Source organism: Xenopus laevis, chromosome 2S (assembly GCF_017654675.1).
Source record: "Xenopus laevis strain J_2021 chromosome 2S, Xenopus_laevis_v10.1, whole genome shotgun sequence".
NCBI lineage: Eukaryota > Metazoa > Chordata > Amphibia > Anura > Pipidae > Xenopus > Xenopus laevis.
The window spans coordinates 28,059,336-28,081,964 of record NC_054374.1 but is presented as its reverse complement, the minus strand read 5'-3'; the positions used below and the strand labels follow the sequence as shown (position 1 = coordinate 28,081,964).

Genomic DNA, 22,629 nt, shown 5'->3' with positions numbered 1-22,629 from the left:
AAATTCACTAAAGGATGAAGTGGCCGTTGCTAGCGCAAATTCGCCAGAAATCCAATCTGCAGGGAGATTGCCAATTTACTAACAGTAATAGAGGACAATTCGCTAGTGAAAGAGACCATTTGAGGGTCATGCCACATTTGTTTTAGGGTGGGCTCATGTCTAGGACATTAGAGGATCTCTTTTGTCTTTATTTTGCTTTCTTGGACATGTTGGCCACTTCAAGAATTTGCATCAACATCTCTAATAAATTGACCTAAGTGTAAGTGTACTAACAAAGTTTTGCTAGGCAGAAACAAACAGACTGGCGAGACGCAACTTTGCATTTTAGTGAATTAGCGTAGTGGTAGCGAATTTGTGCCTGACAAAGTGGAGCAAAGTGTGCCGAAATCTTTGCAGGCAAAACTTCATGCTTTAGTGAATTTGCCCCTTGGAATTGGCCCTCGTATGGCTAACCTAGCACACAGCAGCACCTGTGTCATTACTGTCAGATCAGCTTTATGTGATACTAAACAGAATTTGTGCACTGGGCTTTTTTTTTTGCAGATTTATTACCTCTATGAAAATGTAATTTTAATTAGATGTCAGCAGACATTGTCCCAATAATTAGAAACACATCAGGAAACCAGTGTGATGCCTACCAGATTCCACCTCAGTGCATTTGTTTTGCAAAGCTCCAGTAAATCAGTGTTCCCCCGTGGGATTTTCTATTAGATTCACCCAAAACAGTGACTAACATTGCTGAGAAATAGATTCAGCAAGTCGGGAAGCTGAACAGAGCTTTCCTCAGGAGACCCGTTACTTATTAAACATACAGACAAGTTATTTTTATATAGGTGAGCCTGTGTTGTCTTTTTTTTATTCTCTTCGTCTATTAGAAAGCTTCACAAATAAAGGTTTTATTCTTCCTCCACCTCAAGCATCATGGGGACCTGTTTTTGAGCCCAACCCAGGAATAAAATAAAGTATAGTTTAGAGACAGAAAAGGATTTAATGAATGCAGAAAACCTTTTGTAATTTCTCAAGACATTGGGGTATACAGTATTTATCAAAGAGGGAATTTCACCCTTTAAAAATCCCATAGAAATGAATGGAGAGAGGCGATATTTCACTCTAGCGGACTGTGGTGATCTCTAACTTCACTCTTTGATAAATATACCCCCTTGTGTTACCGAGCCTGTGAATCTTATAGGAGTACCGTCAGCAGCTCTGCATGTTTTACTATTAACCTACCATTTATCAGAACAATTTGATTAACCACACACTTCTTTCCCAAAAAGCCTTACTTATTGTGTGTTCTGAGCTGAAGCACCAAGACTTGGGTTCAGGTGGACACTCACCTTGTTTGAGTATCACGTTCTTTCACTGTAGACTGTTTTTCTCTCTTCCCTCTGCCTGCTGCTCCTGCTGCTGCTGCTGTTCTGGCATGTTCCACAGACAACTTTTGCATGCGTGGCCTGTCTAATTTTTACCCAGATTTAACGAAAAGGATCCGTACTTCTTATCAGAGTAAGTTCTCCTGTGGTTGGACATGGGGCTCTGTGTCTATGTGTCTGTGTTAGGATTGCATCTACTTATTTCCTATATGTTTCCAGCATTTAACCAACACATCCAACATACAAGAATATTTATTTTTCCCCATAATGCTGTTTATAGTGTATATAATAGGGAAGCACTGAATCCACTATTTGGGATTCGGCTGAATCCCCAAATCCTTTGTGAAAGATTCGTCCTTATACCAAACAAAATCCGAATCCTAATTGGCATATGCAAATTATGAGCAGGGTAAGAAAAAGTGGAAAAAATTATTCTTTTGTGATGAAAAGTCATGTGATTTCCTTTCCGCCCCTAATTTGCATATGCATATGCAAATTAGGATTTGGTTCGGCCAAATCTGAATCCTGCTGAAAAAGGCAGAATCCTGGACCCCTAATTTACATACGCAAATTATGGTTTTGGATTCTGTTCGGCCAGCAGAATCAGAATCCTGCTGATAACGCCCAAATCCCGAACCGAACACTGGATTTGGTGCATAATATACCCAATAGAAAAAGGGCGTGATGCGGCATATCCATATGCTTTTGGTTACCTCTGCATAATTTCAGTGACTTGATACTGGATGGCCCAGTCTATGAAGAACTGAAAATGATCAGTCAGAAAGCTCATTTATGAGAATTCCGAGGCCATCATCATCCAACAATCATTTGGTGTCCCAACCCACACTTTGCATGGTTCAGTCAGAAAAGGGGAAACATAGTAACACATACCTCCCAACATTTTGGAAGTAAAAAGGGGGAAATACATTTTTTTCACATGTAGAACAGCAGTTTTTGGACCACGCCCTTTCTGTGGTCACACCCCCTAATTACCATATTAATTTTATAGAATTTGGCAGGTTATGAAAGTTTGAAAATATTTCTCCTTATCTACTGTTTTTTGTCTCAAAATTGTTACAAAGTATCTTATTTGCACCTGTTAGCTGTTCTGTGCTCTCTGCTAAAAGCCAATTAAGTGAGAAACTTTGTTTCTTTTTCTGGCTGTTCAGTGCAGAGAAAATAGGGACTTTCCAGTATAAATGAGGGACTGCAGGTTGAGCTTCCAAAAGAGGGACTGTCCCTCTGAAAAAGGGACAGTTGGGAGTAGTGATGTGCGGGTCAGGGTTTTCCTGACCCACACCTGACCCTAACCCGCCCTGCTGCAACCCGCACCCGCGCTTCTGGGGTCCTTTTATAGACCCACGCCGCCTCGCCAAGAAAGTTTGTTCGTTTCAATACGCTTGTGTAGAGCTGTCTCGTCAGATATACATATAGAAACAATATAATTCTACCTGTGTCTGACGATTCAGCACTAACAATGGCCGATGTTTGGGTGCCTTCAAAGGCATCTGATCAAAAATTTTCGTCCAGCCTGATCAACGTGGCGACTGATATCCAAGTTTTCTGCCGATATCGGTGGGCTCTTTTTCTACCATACACGCACCAAATATCGTATGAAAATTAGTTTTGGACGATATTATCTGTGCGTCTATGGAGAACTCCAAGCCAACCTCCTTGATCTTCTATGGACTTCAGATAGGCCTTTTGCTGATGGTAGAGTCATTGATACTGTGCACATAAACCAGGAGAAAATACATGAAAGTTAAGATTAAAAAAAAAGACATATTCATTAAGATACACCTTTGCCCAAATAAACACAGTGCACAGTTTTATTTTTGTTTTATAAATGATGAAATAATGATGAAATATATATATATATATATATATATATATATATATATATATATATATATACGTGGAATACCCTCAAAGTGGTCGGGTTTCCAGCAAAAAGTCCCCAATTCCTTGGCCGTGCGGCCAGTCCGCGGGTTACTCAGCTGGGTACCCAACAAAGATGCGGACTTGATACCTCCTTTCCACCCTTGTGGTTCTTCCAGTTTTTACATTTTTTTGGGAAGATTCTGCACCGGAGTCATGTAGCTTCCAGGTTTTACGTGTCCCCTGGTTTGGAAGGTTAGTTGGCCTTCAGGTTTCACAAAATGGACCCGCACAGGACTCTACCTCATGGGGTAAAGTAGATATTTAGCACACAATTGTACAACAAGTCTGAACACACAAGTGGCCAAATAAGCAATGCACATATCTATTAAATGGTACAAGTAGAGGTTGCCACTGTTTGCCCGATGAAAATAATTCAACTTTATTTATTTAAGCAGGATTATATATCATAAAATGAGAGGTGAAAGTAAAATTTCACTGTATGATAAATGCTTTCCTAAGAAGTCCTATACAAGTGACTAGAGAGCTGTGGAATTTCTATCTGTTCTATATTCTCCCTTTGACAGATATGCCCTGTAGCCTACAAGTTATTGAATTTACAAAGTACTGTGTACATATTTCATATTCCAAGAACAAGATAATCAAAAATATGAATAGGTTTATTTTTTAAGGCATCAACCCAGTAACCCCAGTGCTACCCTCTCTCTCCCGCACCATCGCCCTTCTTCTGTAAATGAGTCTGGTCACGTAACCTGTTTATAGCCAGTGAGAGCTCCATTTTGATAGGTCTGATAGTGTTCCATATTCATGCTCTTGATTCCACATCTTCATATTACAGAGTCTAATTGGGCACTGTGTTGGAACACTAACAGATATGCCAAGATTGTATTGTCTGTGTTTGAAAAAAAAGCTTTTTGACCAGGTGCATCTGTAGATTAGAGAAGCATTGATGTGCAGAGAAACAGAAGTTTGCATTGGGGGTGCCTTACAAAATCTATGTTTGTAGTTGTCCTTTAGTCTTAGAGCCTTACTGATTTCTGTCCTGTCTCCGCTTCATATAACTCTATTGTTGCCCATCTGATTCCTTTTCCAAATCACTAAATCCTAAACTCATTCCACCCAACACCATATGCTTCATTTTCTCCTGTGCTCCAGCTTCTCTCATGCTTTATAAAGCCATGGCTCTATTCACATGCAAGTACCATCATCATCATGTCTAGGTGGGAATGCTCTGCCTGGGCACAAACCTAGACACAGTCTTTATTGAACTACTGTGCTTTAGGGACTGGCCCATATCTGCTTCATAGCACTGTGTGGATCATTCTTTTACAGTCAGCAACGTGCTGCTAAATTTATCCAAACGTCTAGATACCATTCAATAGCATCTTTTAGAAAGAATACAGTCTTCCAGGATAAAGGCGCACCCTGAAATGAGCACCCATAGGCTTACAGGGTTATATAGTACAGGTATGGGGGAAACCCGTTATCCAGAAAGCTCCGAATTATGGAATGGCCATCTTCCATAGACTCCCATAGACTCCATTATAATGAAATAATCCAACATTTTAAAAATGATTTCCTTTTTCTGGAAAAAACAGTAGCTTGAACTTGATCCCAACTAAGATATAATTAATCCTTATTGGAAGCAAAACCAGCCTTTTGGGGTTATTTAATGTTTACTTGATTTTCTAGTAGACTTAAGGTATGAAGATCCAAATTATGGAAAAATCAGTTTCCAGGAAAACCCCAGGTTCCAAGCATTCTGGATAACGGGTCACATACCTGTACCTGTAATAAATAGGTGATATTATCACTGGTACATAAAGGCAGCAATTTGTCCTGTCAAACCATAATAAGTAAAATCTGCCTGTCATTATGGCAACATCTTAGTGCCTCTACCTGCTGCTGTAGCCATGCAATTCCCCCATCACTGCTTGCTCTTATCTTTCCCTATCCACTTTCTTTCAGCAGACTATCTGACTTCCATGTGACAGTATAGTTACATGTATCCGATGGGATTTTATGTGTAATGGGAGCAACCGATTGCAGCAATTGTCTTGAGAAAAGCAAGCGATTATTTCATATAATAATGCCACATTCTGGCAAAGAAGTCAGTGTTAGGAAAATCAGTTTGGTGATCTCTCTGATCTATGGACAGAACCTGACTGCCAAATACAGATACTGAAATCCTAAAATCATCAAGTACTTACTTTGAGGCCCACCATTTGTCAGCTGGCCTGATGTAATGGATTGCATGATCCTTTGTTGCAATAATTACCAATATACTGTAGGTGCCAGCATTCTATTTATTCTTCATGTGCAGTGTTAATTGGCATAGTTGTTTAAGGACATGTAAAGGCAAAAAATTAAAATCCAATGTTTACTTTCTATAATGAAACAGAAACCTATCTCTATTATACTTTAATTAAAAAATGTGTACCGTTTTTATAAGAAACCTGACTGTATGATGTGAAATTCTCCCTTCATTTACTGCTGTGGATAGGAATTGTCAGACGGTCCCTAACTGCTGGGCAGGGAAACAATCATACTTATGAAAAGCCTTACTTCACAGGCATGCACAACTCAAGCAGCTTTGTTTGTTTCCCTCAGAGCAGTCAGCGACTGTGTAGAGATTTGTTTTGGATTTTACTTTGTCTTTACAGCCCCTTTACTGTTTTCAACTCCAGCTGCAGTACAAATATCACAGAGCCAGATTTATACAGATAAACTAGGATTCTATTTGGAGGATTATTTTGCTGCAGCCCATAGTTCTACAAAGTTGGAGAAAGTTTGTATTAAACAATAAAAAAACTATAAAATCCAAATTAGATTACATGATAACACACGGCCTTGTGCAGTCTGCATATACTAATTATTAATCATTCTTGCTGTATCGGCTTCTGGCAGATATTATTTGACTTGTGCTGTTTTTATAATTTATGTCCCTAAGCAGCCCAGACCACACTGAGCATGTGCACAGTCTTGGTTTTGCAAAGATGTTTAACAAAGTTACAAGATGGTGACCCCCTGTGGCCAACTTTGAAAGCATAAATTATTTGTTTGATTAAGCTTGTGGTGCAGTAAGTTCATGTTTATGTTTAGTATACAAAATACAGCATTTCTAGTAGGGATGCACCGAATCCAGAATTCGGTTCGGGATTCGGCCAGGATACCGCCTTTTTCACCTTCTGCCTGGCCGAACTGAATCCTAATTTGCATATGCAAATTAGGGGCGAGGAGGGACTTTTTGTCACAAAACAAGGAAGTAAAAGATGTTTTCCCCTTCCCACCCCTAATTTGCATATGCAAATTAGGATTCGGTTCAGTATTCGGCCGAATCTTTCACTAAGGATTCCAGGGTTCGGCCGAATCCAAAATAGTGGATTCGGTGCATCCTTAATTTCTAGCCTTATTTTATTTTAGACTTTACTTACCCTTTAATTGTCATTCAGGAGCCTTATTATTGTTCCGTGGGTGAGTTCTTTCTAAGGACATACAAAGCGCAGCCTCAGACTCTCTGCACCTGCAATTTTTCTGTCTGTCTTTGAGCAGACACACAGAGCAGATATTGGCATAAACTGGAAAACTAAACGTTTTTGCACCAATATCTGCTTGTCTGCACACCTGCCTGTCAGTTCAGAGACACAACAGATCAGTTGGGAGTGTATTTGCTTCTCTGTGCCTGTGGAGAAAATGCAGGTGCCGAGAAGCAGAGGCTGAGCCTTGTGTGTCCTTAGCCATAGAGTTCACTAAGGAATTATGCACTCAGCTTGCAGTTTCAGCCTTAGATAAGACTCTGTTGTTCTATGCTGACTGTATATGCCTTTCTATGCCATCCCTTTGCGAGAAACTGATGGAAGTTGTGGCCTATTAGATCAAGTTGCATTGTCTAACAACACTGGGGTCATAGTCAGCTGAAATGGAAAACTCTGAGGCATTGAATTAGCATGAATGCAATGTAAGTTGCCTATACATGATGGAGATTATTATTACATTATACCAGGTACCAGATATCCCCATGTACTAATCACAATTCAGCAGGAACAGTCCCCTAAGTTTGCTCATAGCCTCTACAGAGAGATCCCATAAAACTATGGCAGCATAGGTATTGCCCTGTACTAAGCACAATTCAGCAGGAACAGCCCCCTAAGTTTGTTCATAGTCTGTACAGAGAGATCCCATAAGGGAATATTCAGGATAATAAAAAACACTGTGATTCATGTCCGGGGAAGCAGGAGGTTAAATCAGGGGCTGTTCTTAACACCCAGCTAAAATCCATTGCTGTCACAGCACACAGCTCTGATGTAGTGTCAGCACTTGCTCCCTGGGTGGTGAGTGTTTTGTATGTATAAATATATAGCATATATAATGTGGCACCGAGATATAAAAAAGCACAATGTTCTTCCATGTAACATCTCCTTCCTGGCAAAAGGCCAGCATTGTTATCTGCAGAAAAACACAAGTAACAGTGTATAACAAACAGGCCTCATTTTCTCTGCATCATAAATGTTTACCGCCTTTCCGCTTAAATTGGTGTCACCTTTAAATCTATTGCGGCTTTTCCACGCATGCTATCCACCTGCGATCAGCGGAAAGAGGCTCAGCAATTGAATGCCAGAGATGAATTTTGATTAGATATGCTCAATTTCCTCTGCCTCTTTCCTTGCACAGACACTGCCAGGGAGCAGATTTTATTTTCCTTCTGGTGACTGCTGGAGGAATTAAATCTAGAAACCGCTTTATGTATTAGGATTCTCAGGGGATTTATGTAAATGTGATATATTGCCTTTTTCGGCCCTCCCTTGTCCCTTAATGCAAGTTTGTTTTTCATTTCTCATCAGGTCTAACTGAACTTACAGACAGTCCTGTTTCCCTGGAGCTGGAGCGCTGCAAATCCCCCACTTCAGGTAGAGTGGATCTGCTTTCCTTGTGTTACTATAAAACAGCTCACACCATTCCTTGCTGTGCATCATTGTAGCCCCTAGCAAAACTCCACCTAAGAACAGTAACACTAAAAAATGAAAGCGTTTTAAAGGAGTGACAATATAATGTACTGCTGCACTGGTAAAACTGGTGTGTTTGCTTCAGAAACATGGAGGCAGCCATTCAAGAACAGGAACACAGTAGATAACAGATAAGTACTACTATCGTTTATATAAACAAGCTGCTGTGTAGCCATGGAGGCAGCCATTCAAGCACAGGATAGACAGTAGATAACAGATAAGTACTACTATCGTTTATATAAACAAGCTGCTGTGTAGCCATGGGGGCAGCCATTCAAGCACAGGATACACAGTAGATAACAGATAAGTACTACTATCGTTTATATAAACAAGCTGCTGTGTAGGCATGGGGGCAGCCATTGAAGGGGAGTGTCCCCAAAATGTTGCATCACCGCACAATAAACGAGCAGGTAACGCTAATGCCTTGTGTGCCAATATCCTTTTTTAATGGCAGCCATTCAAGCACAGGGTACCCAATAGAGAATAGATACATTTGGAAGAATCCCATAGTATACTTCAGAGCTTATCTTTTATCTGCTATGCATCCTGTGCCTTTTCTCTATTTTCAGCTTGGAATGGCTGCCCCCATGGTTACACAGTAGCTTCTCTATATAGACTATAGTAGTGTTTCTGAATGAAACACAGCAGTTTTATAAGTTCAGGGCAACAGTACATTATATTATCATTCCTTTAAAACCTTTTCATTTTTTAATGTTACTGTTATTTTAAAGGAAAGGGGGCTATATACTGGATGGTGTGCTGCTCGAGTCAATAGCTTCTTGGCCTTTCTACCTTATATCTGATCAAGGTTCAAAAAGATATAAGCCAGGAAAGGTAAAAAATAAATCCTATTGTTAAAGACCACATTGGACTGTAGATATGGTCTTCACCTGATGGGTCTTCATGGGTCTTCATGGGTCTCCTTTGTGATCCCCATCATCCTAAGTAGTAAGGTAATAAAGAAATACTGGCTCCAGTGTTCTCAAGAGGTTTCTATCCATTGGATATCTGGTGTACCATAGTTGTACTATAGGCAATGCAAGTCTATTGAGGGAATATGAAGCTAGAGGGCAAGTGAACCTTCACTCTCCAAAAAGGATGAGGACAATGAAAACATCTTGAATGCCTTTGTCTTCACCTCCTGTATCATCTGCCTGCCAGGGTTGACCAAAGGGGACTTTATTTTGGCAAAATCTCCAAAAAAATACTATGAATCCCACAGTGAGGCAACAATGAAACACTGTAGTTTGTATTCCTTTTGTGATAGTTGCTTGCTGTAGGGGGTATACTTTTATATGCACAAGGCACAAGGCTGGTGTAACAGTAGCATGGGAAAGCTCATGTAGGGCTTTACTATGCAATCTAAGTGATTCTTTTATTTGCCTTTATAAGATCAGACTTCAGCAAAGTAATATAAGGGTCTGAAGCTATCAAATTGTCAATAAATATTCTATGAGACTGGACTGATGCATTGAACCAAACTATTAGGAATTCATTTTAAGGACCTTTGCGTAAAAGTCCCAGTATATATAAAAGGAAAGCTGTATATTTGTCAACTGCTTGAATTGATCAATGATCGGTGTCAGAATGTGAGTGCATTATGGAGGCCTAGCTCCGAGTGTTAGAGGTGAGCTTATTGGATGGCAGATCAATAAGGGTGTTATGATTGCACTCACTTATAGAAGGAGAAATTATAGTGTGTGTATACTTAACGGTAGTACAAATATATTCATTGACTAAGCAACAAATTATTCCAAAGGAATAACGAAATTAATTCTTTAATCTGACGCGTTGGACCCCGAGCTCAGAAACAGCGGCGGTTTTGGTTTGTTCATATTCATGTTTTTGTCAGATCTAATTGTATGAATTAGGGAGCAGTGCCATGTGCAGAGCTAATCCACTTGTGACTCCAGCCCTGATGAGTAGTTACAGTTCATAGTTATCCATTGTATCTCTGTGCTGTCATAGGAAAATGGCTCAATGTCTTTGGAATTGATTTTAGATCCCTTTACAGTTAAAGGAAAACTATACCCCCTGAACAATGTTGGTCTCTATAAAAAGATATTGCATAAAACAGCTCATATGTAATATCATGCAAATATACCATTTTCATAATAATATACTTTTTTGTAGTATGTTGCATTGGATAATCATAAAATTGCCATTTTAAAAAATAAGGGCCATCCCCTTGGATCCTAGGATTCACAGTGCACACAAACAAACCAAACAAACCATACACGTTTGGTCACATGAGCCAATTATCACACAGAGTTCTTCTTTTGCTCCCACGCTTCTTCCTGTTATGGTTTGAGTTGTAGTATTTCTGGTCAGGTGATCTCTGGGGCAGTACAGATAGAGTCACGAAATGGTGGTTCAAGGCAAGAGATGTAAAAGGGTAATGTTTACTTAACTATATATATGCCAGTTTGGTAAAATTCTTTAAAGAAATACTTCAGTGTAAAAATAAAAACTGGATAAATAGATAATAATAAAAAATGAGTAGCTTGTACTTGATCCCAACTAAAATATCATTAATCCTTATTGGAAGCAAAACCAGCCTATTGGGTTTATTTAAATGTTTACATGGTTTTCTAGTAGACTTGGGAAATTCCCTAAGCGGTGCAAATTCGCTAGCGACCACTTCGCAACATTTGAATGGACGTACAGTATATAGGGTTGCCACCTTTTATAAATGTTTTTACCTGCTGCTGGGGGCGGGGCCTAAAATGGGTGGGGGGTGACGTCAAAAGGGGCGGGGTGTGACGTGACGTCAAAAGGGGCGGGGCCACACGACGGAGACCCGCGGACGCCAGAAGAGGCAAAAAAAAAGGTAAGTTGCAGGGGATTGGGGGCAGGCCGAGGGCTCCTTTTGATCGTATTACAAATTTAACGGCAGCTACATTGCCGGTAAATTTGTAATACCGGCCCCGGCCTTGGCAGGTATTTTACCGGCTAGGCCGGTAAAATACCGGCCGGGTGGCAACCCTAACAGTATATGTTGCAGCTAATACATTACACTACACAAGCCCGGGGAACATTAATAAAATAACGTTGTTATAATGCCCTACACATGAGCCCAGTGTATAGTTTATGTGCCATATGTTAGGAAATGTAGGGGGGAACCCGGGTACCCAAAAAAATGTTACAGTCTTTTGCAGCTTATCACCCTGAAAAAAAGGAAAAGACGCCAGCGTTTTTTGGGATTTTTTTATTTTTTTCAACAAAAAATTGAGGAACTCCAATCCACTCCATTGCACTTCACCTGGTTTGAGGTGGCGAAGGCAAGTCTGGCGCAAGAGGTAACGTTCAGTAAAATCCACATCTTACTGAATTTGCGGAATCACGTCTGTTCGCCAGAACAAAAATTCGTCTGGCGTTAGTGTGCGAAGCAACGCTAGCGTCAATCTCCTTCGCTACCAAAGTGACTCCTGCGCCCGTTAGGGAATCGGTGTAGCTACGAAATAACGTCACGCTGGCGAATTTTCGCTAGCGTTAGTCAATTCGCCCTTTAGGGAATCTGCCCCCTTAGGTCCAAATTACAGAAAGATCCGTTATCCGGAAAACCCCAAGCTCCCAAGCATTCTAGATAAGAGGTCCCATACCTGTATAGAAGTGTATTTAGATAATGTAACTAAATTATTGGCTCCTTTCATGTGCGTGGGAGGTGGGGAATCATATATGTACAGGTATAAGATACCTAACCTAGCCTTCGCAAGGTTTACGAAAAAGAATCGCCAGAATTGTCGCCAAATATAGACAAGATTGTCACCAATTTTTATCGCCACCCGAAAAGTAGTGTTATGTGAAAAAAAGACAGAAATTGTACATGAAAAAAGGAGTATAGGCAGTTTCTCAAACATCAGCAGTGAAAATCTTATATATCACAAGTATATTCGCAGTGATAATGGCCAATGGGTAATAGCGAAATTTTATGAACTTTAGTAAACGGACTCCATAGTCTCTTGGCATTTCAGCTAATAGTGTCTGGTGCCCTCTTTATGGTTCTATCCTAGCACTTTCCTGCAGTCAAGTGGTGCACCTGTGTAATGTACGTTTCTGCAGTCATCTGATGCCTGACTCTTATCAAGTGCTTTTTCATTTTGTTTGCAGTGGCATTAATAGCAAGAAATAAGCTTTTCCCGTTCATGCAGAAGAGTCGCTCTCAGCGCAACATTTACCAGTGCCTCTGAGGCTAAATAAATAGTGTCCCTTTCAAAAACAAGCTAAAAGTGTATCTATCAACCCTCCAAATTGGTAACTGCATTTTTTGTGTGTGATGAATGAGCCGTTCGTGTGAGAACATAATTCCATTTTGCTATAAATAGCCCAAGTCAACAAGCCGTTTCTCTCTATTATTCCTACGGCAATAAAACTAGCCAATGAGAACTAAAGAAGTAGCTAAAAAATGGTACATTATGTTTTGGGCATCTCTTCCAGCCCAAGGCAACCATGGCCAGTGCCGGGCCACGCTGGGCAGGCGCCCTAGGCAGGCCCTGCAGTTGCGGCGCCTGTTTAGTGTGCGCGTGAGCGAATTTGCGCTTGCATGCGCATGCGCGAATTGAAGCTCGCGCTCATGCGCAGAAGCACAAAATGCATAGAGTCGGGCAGAGAAGGGAACCGGACTTGGGGTAGGCAACAGAGGAGGTACGTGCCTGGCGCCCTCCCAGCTTTGCGCCCTAGGCACGTGCCTACTCTGCCTACCCCTAGTTCCGGCCCTGACCATGGAAGATCTGTGTCTCCAAAGATGCCCCAGTAGCTTCCCATCTTCTTTTCTGCTGATTCAATGCACATGCTCTGTGTTGCTGTCACTTACTGAGCTTAGGGACCCACTCACAATATACAGTACACATAGAATAGAAATATCACAATATAAGGCTGATTAGTAATTAATACAGATAATTACTACATGGCAGCACAGAAACGGGTGCAACTAGCATCATAATTTAATAATCAGCCCTGTAGCATCAGCTTTTATTACAGACAAACCTCATTTTCTGCTTGATAATTTGCGACTACCCCTAAGCTTAGCTTCTCAACAGCTGCTCAGAGCCCACTGAGCATGTGAGTGTCACAGACACTTTCCAAGATGGTGACCCCCTGTGACAGGTTTGAAGTCCTGGATCATTGCTACTATTGACACGCTGAAACTTTAGGCTGGTGCAATAAGTTCACGATATAAAATGTGGCATTTTTAGCTATATTAGTTTTTAAGAGATTAGTTCTCCTTTAATTCCTGCATGTGATTTGCCTTTGAGCTTTAAATGCAAGAGAAAATGTATGTTCTGTGTTATTCGTGACTACTTTGCCAGCATAGAAACCAGCACAAAGCCATTATACAGTGTCTATATAAAGTGTCTATATATAGTATCTTTATACAGTGCACCTGCAAAAAGAATAGTCTTTAAACAAATTCATGACTTGCAGCCATTTTGACTTTAACTTAAAGGACAAGTAAAACATATTTATTATGTTTAATTGCTACAATTCTAAATTTACATAGGGAGCAAATATCCACGGTCCTGTCTTTTACAGGGGCTATTTACACAAACCTTTTCAATATGCTGAACCCCAAACATCCAGCTTGAACAGGGCTCTAGAGAGCAAGGTGGGGTTCTCAAGTCTTGAGGGCTCATTGCTAAGTGGGACAGGGTGCCATGTTTTTTGCCCACTGTCAGGTGCCTCTGGTATGACGTGCAATGATTTGTAACAGGTGGAACTTGGGAGGTTGTTGCTCTCCAACCCCTTAGCTGTTGTTCCCAGTGGCCTCAACGCAGCTGCTTATTTTTTAATTCCAGGCTTGTTGCATAAAAACCAGGTGTACTGCCAAACAAAGTGTCCTATAGCTGCCAGTCCACATAGGGGCTGCCAATAGCCAATCACAATCCTTATTTGCACCACCCAGGAACTTTTTTAACGTTCATGGTGTTCCCCAGTTCTTTTTACTAGGGATGCACTGAATCCACTATTTTGGATTCGGCCAAACCCCCGAATCCATTGTGAAAGATTCGGCCAAATACTCAAGCACAGGAATTTTTTTAATGTTCATGGTGTTCCCCAGCTCTTTTTACTAGGGATGCACCAAATACACTATTTTGGATTCGGCCAAACCCCCGAATCCATCTTGAAATATTCGGCCAAATACCGAACCGCATATGCAAATTAGGAGTTGGAAGGGGAGAACATTTTTTACTTCCTTGTGTTGTGACAAAAAGTCACGCAAATTCCCTTCCGCCCCTAATTTGCATATGCAAATTTGCATTCAGTTCGGCTGGGCAGAAGGATTCAACGAATCCGAATCCTGCTGGAAAATGCCAAGTCCTGGCCGAATCCCGAACCAAACCCTGGATACTGTGCATCCCTACTTTTTACAATTGAAGGTGGCTCATAAATTAAGTCAAATAGAATGAAAAGCTTTATGTGCTGGGTATTATCCTTGCAGTTGGCAGTGGTTGCACATTTGACCTTCTTTGCTATTAAGAACTTCTAAAGGTTTTATTCTTTCTTTCTTCCGTGCCGTGAGAAGAGGTGGGCAGCAGTCTGGAGATTACTTTCAGCCATCAGGGCCGCCTGGGTAATGAGATATAAGTGAATAAAGTGCTGCCATGGAGAGCTGAACAAACAAATCACTCATCTGCTTTCAATTGAAGTCCATGTAAATTATTAAAAGGTTTTATTAAAAATCGTTATGTGATGACAGTATCCATTTACCAACAGGGTGGTAGCGCAAGGTTTATTACTGACGGGAAACTGCTCGGCTAAGTCATGTTGATTTCAGAAATTGATTGGAACAGTGTGACAAGTGCATCAAACGGAGAAGGTCTGGGAGGCTGAAATGAAAATCCCATGTCTTAATTAGAAGAGGTGCTATTTTTAAAAAGATGTCTTATGCCCCCTGTGATAGTTAATAATGAAGTTTTGATATGTGCTCTACTGCAAACAGTGATGAGAACACAGTGAAACGGCAGGTTCATCTGGAACAATAAGGGATCAAGCAGGGGATTTTTCCTAAAATGCACTAATCTGCCAACCTGGCCTATGTTTGTGAAGATTCTTATTCATCCAGGTCATGGTAAATCTGTAGTAATAAGTCAAATCAACTGGACTTGCTGTGTTTTTCTTGAAGATGTTTCACCAGTCATCTGACTGGCTTTCTCAATTCAGAATTCTGAATCTTCCCAAACATAGACCAAGTTGGTAGATAGGCTCTTAGCAATTAGTGCATTTTAGGAAAAATTCCCCCCCCTTGATCCCTTTTTGTTCCGGATTAACCTGCCGTTTCACCATGTTCCCATCACTGTTTACGGTAGAGCATATATATATATATATATATATATATATATATATATATATATATATATATATATATATATATATATATATATATAATCTACAGTCTGGTCATTTCCCTATGGGACCAGACTGTAAATTATATCCTTGTAAACAGCGCGTTCTGGCGTCAGAACGCGCCGTTTATAAACTAGAGAGAGAACACTTGCAGCTGCTGCTCTCTTCCTCCACTCTGCCACCCCCTTTCTTTTAATTACCTGGCTCAGCTCTAGCTTAACACTGGCGCGCTTCACTCTCAGGCCCGGCCCCCTCCGTGTCTCCTAAAGGTGGCCATAGACGCAAAGATCCGATCGTTTAGCAACATCGCCAAACGAGTGGATCTTTCCCCGATATGCCATTAACGAGCATGGCTATATCGGGGGTAATCTGATTGTTCGGCCGTATGGCCAAACGATCAGATTATGATGCGCAATGGGCTCTGGTGGGATGGGTCGGGTCAAAATCAACCCTGACTGATCGACCAAACGACCGATCTCCGCCGGATGAAAGATGTTGGCACACGCCACACACAATCTGAAAATTGTACGAATCCTCGATTTGTACGATAGGATCTGTGTGTCTATGGCCACCTTTAGTCTAGCTCCCCCCTCATATGATGGCTCAATGGGCTCCTTCATGTTCGCACAGTGGCTCTCCCCCTCCCTTCCACCCACCTTCTTAACTTTAATTTTCATGCTCCTCTGTGTCGGCTCCTTTAGCTCCCCCTCCACAATGCCATTCCCGTCTCCCTCACACAACCTCCGGTATTGCTCCGCCTCCAACCCTCATTCTCCAGTTCTCTGACACTTTCCTTCCCCCCCCTCCCATGCAACTTATGTCACCCAGGGCAGGATACAAGGCATATTGGAAAAAAACTGATTGAATTCAAAAACAGGTACTTTTACACAAAAAAAAGTAACTACAGGGATAAAATTAAGTGGGGAGCTGGGGTGGGGGAAGGAAAACAGCATTAAAAGAGTCATTTTACAGCACATAGGGCAAAGTCAGTAAAATACTACACATATATAGGAAGGAAGACACTGGACACAAAACTGCAGATTATAATGCATAATGTACCCTCTACTTAAATTTATACAGATATTAGTAGTCACCTCGTAGTTATGTGACCTGTATAAAAGTACTCGGCCTGCAGCCTCATGCTTTTATATGGTCACATAACTCCTCGATGACTAATAATATCTTTATAAATTACATTATCCACTATATATACACTATACATGATCTGCATAGAGCTATCATGACCTGGTCTTGTGAGAATTAAACTGTCGCAGTGTCGGACTGGCCCGGCGGGACACCGGGAAAAAACCTGGTGGGCCCGACCCTCGTGGGCCTCCGGTGGGCCAGACCCCCTCTACCAATATAAAATTTTTGGGAAAAAAAAAGTTTTCAGCGATGCGCATCGCCGCTTGCATGCGCACCGAGAAGCGCCGTTCGTGCACGTTCGAGCGGCGCATAACCCTTTGGATTGAACGATTCCACTTCTCAAAACTTGCCCAAAAGCCTCAGATTCTAGGAGGTCCCCCGTAGGCTAAACAGCAATTCGGCAGGTTTTAGGTGGCGAAGTGTCAAAGTTGAAGTTTTTTAAAGAGACAGTACTTCAATTTTCTAGTGGTCGAATTTTCAAAGGTTTTCAATTTGAATCGAAGCCGAATTTGGCCTATTCGATGGTCGATGTACCCAAAAATTACTTTGAAATCCGAAGTTTTTCAATTCGAAAATTCACTTCGACCTTTGATAAATCTGCCCCATCATGTTTATTGAAATCTTTGATTTTGTCAAACTCTCATTCATCAAATTCTTAACTCTAAGGGGGTTATTTACTAAACTCCGAATGCAAAAATGATTGTTTTTTATATAAAATCGGAAATCACCAATTTTTCGGAATTTATTAAACCGCAAAGATGGAAAAGTCAGAATCTGAAAATCCGGCATCTCAGACCTGTTGAGGTTGCATATAAGTCAATGGGAGAAGTCCCAATGATTTTTTGATGTGTGCTGAGTCTCATGCAATACCCCGGAGTTTTCGAATGAAAATTCCGAAAAAATTGTGAAAATCTGATTTTTTCCCGTAAAGCAAATTTTTGGAAAAATGTAATAATAGATAAGCGTAAAAAACCTGAGAGGATTTGATCGGAGTTTGTTGCAGAAAATATTGAGATAAATTCGGACTTTGATAAATAACCCCCTAATTCTAAACTGTAATGCAGCAGTCCATGCAACTGTAGGTTGGCCTTTGAAAAAGGGGGTCCGGTAAGAACCCATGTTTCCCACACCTACAACTCCTCTCATGTACCCCGCACCACCATATTTGTGGTACCTGACCTCCCCTGCAGCTCCCCTTAAATACACATTGCATTTCCCATAAACGCCATGGGAAGAATTTTTGCCCAGATTTACAGTTGGACTGGGACGCAGCATGCCATTAAAAAAAATACGGTGGCCCCGGCCCAGGCTCAATCCCCACAACCTATTGAGCAAATACCTGACCTACTGGAGGGGGGTTGCGGCAGGGGCGTGAGGGGGGGCTGCACCAGGGGCAGGAGGGGGGCTGCACCAGGGGCAGGAGGGGGGCATTGGGATGGCAGGGAGTGCTCAAATCATATTGTGCAAATTAGGGTTCCAATTCAGTTCAGGATACAGCTGAATGTTTTGTGAAGGTGTGAGAAGGTACATAGATGATTTCTGTGACATTGCACAATAATTTAGCAAGGTTTTTTAGGACATTTCTCCCACCCATGTTAGTAATTCAGCATTCCTTTTCTAATTTCACATCTCTAATGTTGTTGTGCTCTGCCGCTGTGCTTTCCTTTGGCAATTTCCTACAATTTTCATTTTAAGAAATTTGCATACCGATTTCCCCAAAATAATCAGAGCTGTGGAAATGTATTACATTTTCTTATTCAATGTTATCTGTTATCTTAAATCGTTTTTACCATTATTCAGTAGATGCCCTTGTACTCTGGTAAGTCCAATGTAAATGAAAAGACACAGTCGATACAAATAGATCTAACGCTCTTCTGTTTTCTAAACTTCAGGGTTCTTTTTGTTACTCTGCAACCTTGACTACGGTAGTGGCTAATATGTTTTGCCATTTCATGGAATGTGAGACATTCTGTATCTGCTCAGTGCAACATTTCCACTTCCTACCATCACTTGCAGATCAGCAGCACCGAGGTGCAATCAAGAAATATGGTGTAGGGCAAAGGTCAGACTACTGGACGGGACCACTTTTGTATTTTGCAAATGCCAATCCAGTGCAAGATCCTTCAACAACACCCATGTTCTGGTTGCCCCTCGCGATCAAATGCAGCTTCTTTCAAGTCACAGAAAGTCATTTTAAAACTTTTTTTTTTTTGCCAGTTAATAATGACCTTTCTCCTTTTTCTGTTGTTTCAGTTAAAGGATCAAGAAAGTTAAGTCTGCCAACAGATCTTGGTACGGTAGGCAAAAGCCAGCAGTTGTAAACCTGCGTCACTTCCACTGGCAAAACATTTTTCCAGCCAATCCATGAAAAAAACAAGTTTTTTCCTCCCAGTATTTTGATTTGCAAAGGCTTCTCTACTTTATCCATGCAGTTCTGTTGGCAGCATTTCACATTTCCACTTAACATCACTCGTTTCTGTGAGCTTTTTTTTATTTTTTCAATCCATTGCCGAGCTCTTACACCAAGATAAAAATAAACCTAGTATTTAGCTCTTTATAAAGCCATTGGCTCATAACGTTCCCACATTTACATTTCTTGAAAATAATCGGTGTTTGGAACCTGAAGTTTCTTGCATTCTTCCTCACAAAAACGTTACCAGCTGAGTAATATATTTAATTTATGTTGGTTTCTAACCCTACTCTGTATTGCTCTTATTGGGACTGATTGTATTTTATTAATGAATTAACTAATGTTTAAAAAATGCAGTAGAACCCTAATTTTATGTCCCCTGATTTTACATTTTCCCGGAATTGATGGCATTTTGTTGTGGTCCCATTCAGGATTAAATTACACAGTTTACATTGCAAATAATTCACTCTACCATTAAAAATGTCATTCTTTAACCAGAAAATTTATTTTTTAGCTGTAATATTGGTATGGAGGTTCCATCTCAGTGCATTGTGCCTGATTCTGAGCTTTGAGAAGGAGCCTGTACTTCAGGATGGAACTGCTTTGAGACAGCTAATCTTTCTCCCCTTCCCTTTTGTATTTACCACAGTCGAAGTCGTGGAAGACATGAGAACAGAACCCAAGCAGAAAAAGGCATTTGCTTTAGCAATGCAAACTATTCCTTCAGCTGAGGTGTTAGGGAGCTGCTATCTGATTAGCTACCCATTTTGTTGATAGGCTGCTGATGGGCAGCTGAGGGGGGTAGGTGGTAATATCACTCCAACTTGCAGTATAGCAGTAAAGAGTGACTGAAGTTTATCAGAGCACTAATCACATGACTGGGAGCACCTGGGAAACTGACTATGTCTAGACCCATGTCAGATTTCAAAATTAAATATAAAAAATCCTTTGCTTTTTTGATAAATGGATTTCAGTGCAGAATTCTGCTGGAGCAGCACTATTAACTGATGTGTTTTGAAAAAAACCCACGACAGTATCCCTTTAATGCTTTCCCGGACTGAGAAATTTAAAAACAGGGTTCTATTGTGTTTTACTGTGTTATATCTGGTAAAGGGAGTTATGATGTAGAAATATATTTCCTTTCCCATAGTTTAGGAAGACTTGTGATTGTTATTTATTTTCTTTTTTTATAGCAATACCATGAATGTCTGTGAGTCAACTTTTACTTTCCTGGTCTTAAAAAATGACTATAAGAAGGATGGGATTTATATTAGTAGTAACTGATAATCCAGACTGCTCCTCTCTTGTATATTGTGGCTTCTATATGATTCTCCTACTTCTGCCCTCATGCACTTATTCACAACAGGGAGTAGGGACGACCATTGTTTCTTCTGATCAAAGTGGCACCATGGTGTCATTTACAGGTGCATGTGGGTTCTACATCTTGGGGTGGGAGACATACTGAGTAAACAATTACTAAGTGGAAAGAGCTGAATTGATGTAATGTAATGTAAAGTAACTTTGATTTCCTATCATTAGAGGCCTTGTTTTAACCCAACAGAGCTTGTTATAATAGGCTTATATTTATATTTGCATACTCTGAATTTTATCTTAGGATATACAGAGATAAATATCTATAGCTATATAGCCCTCTTCTGCTACTGCAGTGTGGGGCTACAGGAGTCCTGCGCCTCCGCTATATGGCGTGCCTCAACCCGAGGTCAGGACAGATTGAACTGTTATACCCCCTCCCTGGGAAACGTCTTTCTGATTCACCATCACACACAGGGATATTGTTCAAAGGTTTATTTGTAAAACACTGTAACTTTAAATGCATGCAGACATATGGATTCCTTTACAGTTTCTCATCGAACTTGCTATTTGTAGCCACACAAATGAACAGTGCGTGGCTACAAATAGTTTAGCCAGTGTATACTCACAACTTTACAGGATGATTGTTTACAGCACCCCAGATGCATTATTGTCTGCCTTTGGTGCATAATCCACACTGAAGGTGAATCTCACAGCTGGTCTAACGCTCCAAGGATCTCTCTATCCCCGAGCCTGACCACTTGAGTCCCTAAGCTGGTAGCCTTGTCACCACAGGGTGCTAACTCTTCACTAAACTCCTTGTTGGAGCCTTAGCTGCTCACTATCTGTCACTCCTATAGAGACCTATTACAGTTTCTGACCTGATAGTTGCTTGCTCCTATACTGGTCTACCTCCTCTTCAAGCCCTATTATCAACATACCACCTTCTCCAGCCAGTGGGTGCACCAGAAAAGAGGTAGAACACGGGTTGCCAGGTCTAATTTTCAAAACCAGCCAAAGTCAGCTACAAAACCAGCCCAAAACTAGCCAAGAGGCACTTTAAAAGTAGCCTAGGGCGGCATCGAACCTAAATACAGCCCTGACTCTAGATATTTTGGTGGCCAGCAGATTTTTGCTGCAAAATTGTCTGAAATTGAGGAAAGTCACTGGAAAATGCGAGAATGCTTAAGAGTGAAGGAAGACTGGGGTACAGAGCCAAAATCTGGTAACTCCCAACTTCTACACAAGTCAGTCCCATTGCATGCTGGGTATAGTAGTTTTAGATTCAACTTGGCAGTCAACAAATTGTTAAACAAAAACATTACCCAACATGCATTAGGAGACGCAGGCTTGGCACATTAGGGCAAGAAAAATCTTTGGCTGGTTTGCAAAGTACAAACCAGCTAAAGGCCCAAAAAGTAGCCCAAATCCATACCTTGGCTAGTTTGAACTTTCAAAACCCGCCTGGGCTTTATATTAGTAGCTCAATTTGGCTGGAAAACTGCCAACCTGGCAACCATGGGCAGAACACATGGGAGCATCCATTTTTATAACCTCTGGGGAACTACTCCCGCTTCCCCTTTTATAAAATAGAATAGTGACATCTACTGGCCAGTCCCTGAACTTCCAGCAATCTAGCTGGGGGAACAGGGGACCAAAGGACCTAAAGTTTAGCAAAACCTTTACCCTCCTACAGATATATACTAATTGTGTTTCTATTTTTATGAGCTTTGGTGCTCTTGACAATTTTAACAGCTTCAACTGAAAGATATGATGAGGGAGGCATTCTTTGTTGTGTGAAGAAATGAATCAACATAATAATGTTTGCCTTATTCCCAGTAGTGCTTTGAAACATTACAAAGCAATATAGGTTGCAATTCTATTCTGGTTATTAGCAGATGGTCTGGACAGAGCTTTGAGATTATTCACTCATTTCATTCATAACGGCAATGCTGACTTAGCCAGAGTTGAGGCTTTGGGTACAGCTAATCTTTATTAAATACAAATTATGAGAGTCTAAACAACAAAAGAAATATACAGGTATGAGATCTGTTATCCAAAATGCTCGGGACCTGGGGGTTTCCGGATAAGGGTTCTTTATGTAATTTGGATCTTCATACTGTACCTTACGTCTACTAGAGAA

General features: G+C 40.9%; 1 protein-coding gene across 5 annotated transcripts in view; it reads left to right on the top strand.

The window, feature by feature from the left end:
* Positions 1-22,629, top strand: part of LOC108709287 (syntaxin-binding protein 5-like) — a 151,914-nt gene that overhangs the window by 103,360 nt on the left and 25,925 nt on the right. For 3 of the 5 annotated variants that reach the window (XM_041583517.1, XM_041583516.1, XM_041583519.1), the window contains exons 19-20: positions 1,435-1,506; positions 8,114-8,179. In XM_041583517.1, coding sequence (XP_041439451.1) covers positions 1,435-1,506; positions 8,114-8,179 — 138 coding nt within the window. The remainder of the gene's footprint in view (positions 1-1,434; positions 1,507-8,113; positions 8,180-22,629) is intronic. The other 2 variants (XM_041583518.1, XM_018248996.2) reach the window with 1 other exon arrangement.